The sequence below is a fragment of the Monoraphidium neglectum genome, assembly GCF_000611645.1.
Source record: "Monoraphidium neglectum strain SAG 48.87 unplaced genomic scaffold scaffold05312, whole genome shotgun sequence".
Taxonomy (NCBI): domain Eukaryota; kingdom Viridiplantae; phylum Chlorophyta; class Chlorophyceae; order Sphaeropleales; family Selenastraceae; genus Monoraphidium; species Monoraphidium neglectum.
In genome coordinates, this window is record NW_014008318.1 from 1 (window position 1) to 3,339 (window position 3,339).

General features: G+C 66.5%; 2 protein-coding genes across 2 annotated transcripts; both read right to left on the reverse strand.

The window, feature by feature from the left end:
* Positions 1-31: 31 nt before the first annotated feature.
* Positions 32-372, reverse strand: MNEG_15422 (hypothetical protein; the record flags this gene model as incomplete). The annotated part of the gene is made up of 1 exon (XM_014036106.1): positions 32-372. A coding segment is annotated over one exon (341 nt), but the record flags the coding sequence as incomplete, so codon positions are not given.
* Positions 373-2,458: 2,086 nt separating this feature from the next.
* Positions 2,459-3,234, reverse strand: MNEG_15423 (hypothetical protein; the record flags this gene model as incomplete). The annotated part of the gene is made up of 2 exons (XM_014036107.1): positions 2,459-2,791; positions 3,052-3,234. 2 exons carry the CDS (start codon positions 3,232-3,234, stop codon positions 2,459-2,461), a joined length of 516 nt encoding a protein of 171 aa, XP_013891561.1.
* Between the last annotated feature and the right edge of the window lie 105 nt (positions 3,235-3,339).

A 3,339-nucleotide genomic window follows, 5' to 3' on the forward strand; every position in this document is an offset into this window, starting at 1 on the left:
TGGTACATCGCCGCCAGCTGAGGCGGTGGACCCCTGCCGTGCCACGCCGCCGCCGCCACCGCTGCTGCTTGCGCCGCCGCCGCCGCCGCCGCTGCCTTTTGCTTCCTGCTCCTTCTTAACGCACTCCTTCCAGGCCTGGACCACCGCCACCGCGGCCGCTGAGATGGCCGCTACGCTGTGCTTTGTGAGTTTGTTGACGCGCTTGCCCGCCTCTGTCTCCTTCAGCAGCGCCGCGGTGACTGCGCGCTTCTGCAGCTGCTTGAGCGCGCCGATGGCACGGTCCGTTTCGGCGGCGTCGTCCCCAGCGGATGCAGCGCTGTCGACAGCGGTGCTTATCAATTTTGAAAGGTCCTCTGCCGTGGTTGTGGCCATCTTGGATGCGACGGACGGGTATCAGAGTGTTCAGAACGATCTAGTGTTGAGCGCAAACCATGACACGCCGCTGCATCCTCGCACACCGCAGCGATACTCGGTCACGCGCTCATACCAGAATGTGCTTGTGTGCGCCGGACGCTGAGACCACAGCGCACGATCTCCCGCCTGCTGCGACTGCTGCATGTCTTGTGCTGCCGTCATCATCTACTCACCCACAATTATTGCGGGGCCCTCGTGATTCAATGTCTGGCAGCTGTATCCCTTCCTCTCAACACATTTGCTCCACGTGCAATGAGCATCTCGACGTTGGTCAAATGGTGCACGCTGGCACACGCACGCGCCCGGCCGGGGCCACATGCACCCTGCTCTGCCCTGAATGCTGTACCAGCCTTACGATTGACCATGGAAAGCCTCAGCACTGTACCTACAGGAACCCGAATGGCATGGTTTTAGCGCGTAAAGTGCAGACGCGCCCCTCAGCCAACATCGAGCGCCCGCCTGCGCCGCGAGCCACTCTGGGGAGCTTACAAAACGTGAAGCCATAAAGATGACAGCAGACAGACACGAATAAGATCCACGCTCGGCGCACCGGCAAGTGTGTCGTGTGCTTATACCTCAACACCAAGTGCTCCGCTCGTCCGAGGCCGTCGCTCGCTGGTGCGCGCTGGGGAGAGGGAAGAGCCCCGGCAGTGTGCAGTAGCTGTGTGCAGTACAGACCTGGCACGTGCCGGGCGGGAAAACGGGCTGGAAACCGCGCGGGGTGGCAGCGCAGCAGTGATGCATGCGGCGGGCGCGCACAAACGTGCGGCCGTCCACCCCCTCACTGCGGCCGGCCCCTGGAAGAGCAGCAGACTCGTCAGGCTCTCAGGCTCTCAGGCTCTCAGGCTCTCACAGGCGGCTGGGGCGCGCGTCATAACCCCCAGTCAACAGATTCGCATTGACAGCAGCTATCAAGACCCAACATCACAGGGCGCCTGAAAGCGACGGAGACTGGAATCCAAAAGACCGGGCCGTCAAGAGTGCGGCGGCTTCATAAATGGAGGAGGCACACAAACACACACTCAGTGCCGCTCGCGCAGGGTGAGCGAGGGGGTGGGTGCTGGGGCCGCACACATGTTGATGTCATCAATGGAAAGACAAACTGATTGGTGAGAAAAAAGATACGCCGCCGGTGTGTGTGCCGCGCCGCTCGCCTGGGGATGGGGGTGCTTGGAGGCGGCGAGGAAGGCCGCGGAGGCGTCGCCCCGTCAGCCGCGCCGCGGGGCAACAGCGCGTTCCACAAACACGGGTGGATGCGGTTTGTCAAGAGGCGCTCGCAGGAGCATGCGGCGGCGCGGCGGCGCCGTCGGCCGCTGCAGGGCCCCGCCCCTGGGAGTACATGCGGCCGGGGCAAAGGGGCCCGGCCGCGCTGCATGCCTGGCTCGTTTCAAGAAGTTTGCATGCAGCTGAGGTAAGAGGGTGCGGGGCGCAACGTGAGGCCCACGCGTCATTCGTCAGCTCTGGCCGCCTAGTGCGGCGGGCAAACAGTTTTGAGGTGGCGATTGGAGGGGCGCGTGCCCGACCTCCAACCCCATGCCGCAGACGCAGTGCGACGCTCCGCAATGGGCAGCCCCCCCGGGGCGGCCAACGTGCGGCCCCGGGGTCGTCTGCGCGTAGCGACTCAGCCAAGCCTCTGTGATTGCATGCCTAAGGGATTCGGAAAACCCCGTGTGCAAAGCATCCGCGCCCGCTCCCCAAAGCTCGATGCATCGGATCTGGGGGCGCCGTAATGCCGGACCCCCCAGTCGTGCGCGCACGGGCCGACTCGGGTGGCCCGGCGTGGCGCTGGTGCCCCCACCGCTGCCTGTCGGCAGATGCCCTTTGAATGAGGGCCCTCTCTCACAGTTGCCAGCCCACAAAAGCCCGCGCACGCAATATCGTGGCTGAGTGGTGGGCCGGAACGGCATAGGCATGCTTCATTTGCACTCGCTCTCTCCATCACGTTGTAGTCTCACACTCCAACACTCCCGCTCGCGTGCGCTGTCGCACTCTGCGCTCCCATGCCCCAAACTCAGAGTCGAAGCCAGCAGCCTGCAGGCCAGGGCTACGGCGCCGGGCTGGCGGCCGGCGCAACGCCCTCAGGCGAGCCGACACGATCGCGGTCCACCTCCATCGGCGCCGGCTCAGGCGCCCCCGCCGCGGCAGCGGCGCCGGCGTCTGCCGCAGCCGCCTGCTTGCTCGGCGGGGAAGGCGCCGGCGCGGCCGGCTGCAGCTGCGACGTCGCGTGCCCGTCCTGCTGCTGCTGTTGCTGCTGCTGCTGCTGGAACTTAGTAGTGCTGTGGCCGTTGCCGCCAGAGCCGTGGCCGCCAGACCCGTTGCCACCAGACCCGTTGCCACCTGAGCCGTTGCCACCTGAGCCGTTCTGGCTGCCATTGTGCTGCAGAGACAAAAAGGCAATGGGGAAGGGGGAAGGGTAAGACCTTGCGAGCGGCTCGGCTGCCAGGGCATATTTCCCATGCAACTGGGCTCATGCACTGCAAGCAGTGACCAGGCCCCCCGCAGTCCCTGCTCCCCGCTCTAGTTGCGACCAGCAGTCTTGCACAAAACTCTCGCGTGCAGCGTGAAGAGCTGTAACGCGCCGCGCCGTCCAATCGAATACATGCCCGCCCACTGCAGCCGCGCAGCCCAGCCCCTCACCTGCGGGTTGCTGCCCGCCCCGCTCCGCGGCCCGGTGTTGCCGCCGCCGCTGCCGCTGCCGTTCTTGCTGTCGAAGGCGGCGTTGTTCGACGGCACGCTGGACTGCCGCCGCTTGCCGCCGTCGTCGCCGCTGCTGCCGCCGCCGCCGCCCTGCTGGCCAGAGCCTGCGTCCCCGGAGGCCATCGCTGCGGCCGCGCCGCCGGACAGGTCGGGCGACACTGTCGAGGGCCCGACCGCGCCGCCGGCGGGCGTGCTGCCGCCCGCGCCGCCGCCGCCGTCGCCGCTGCC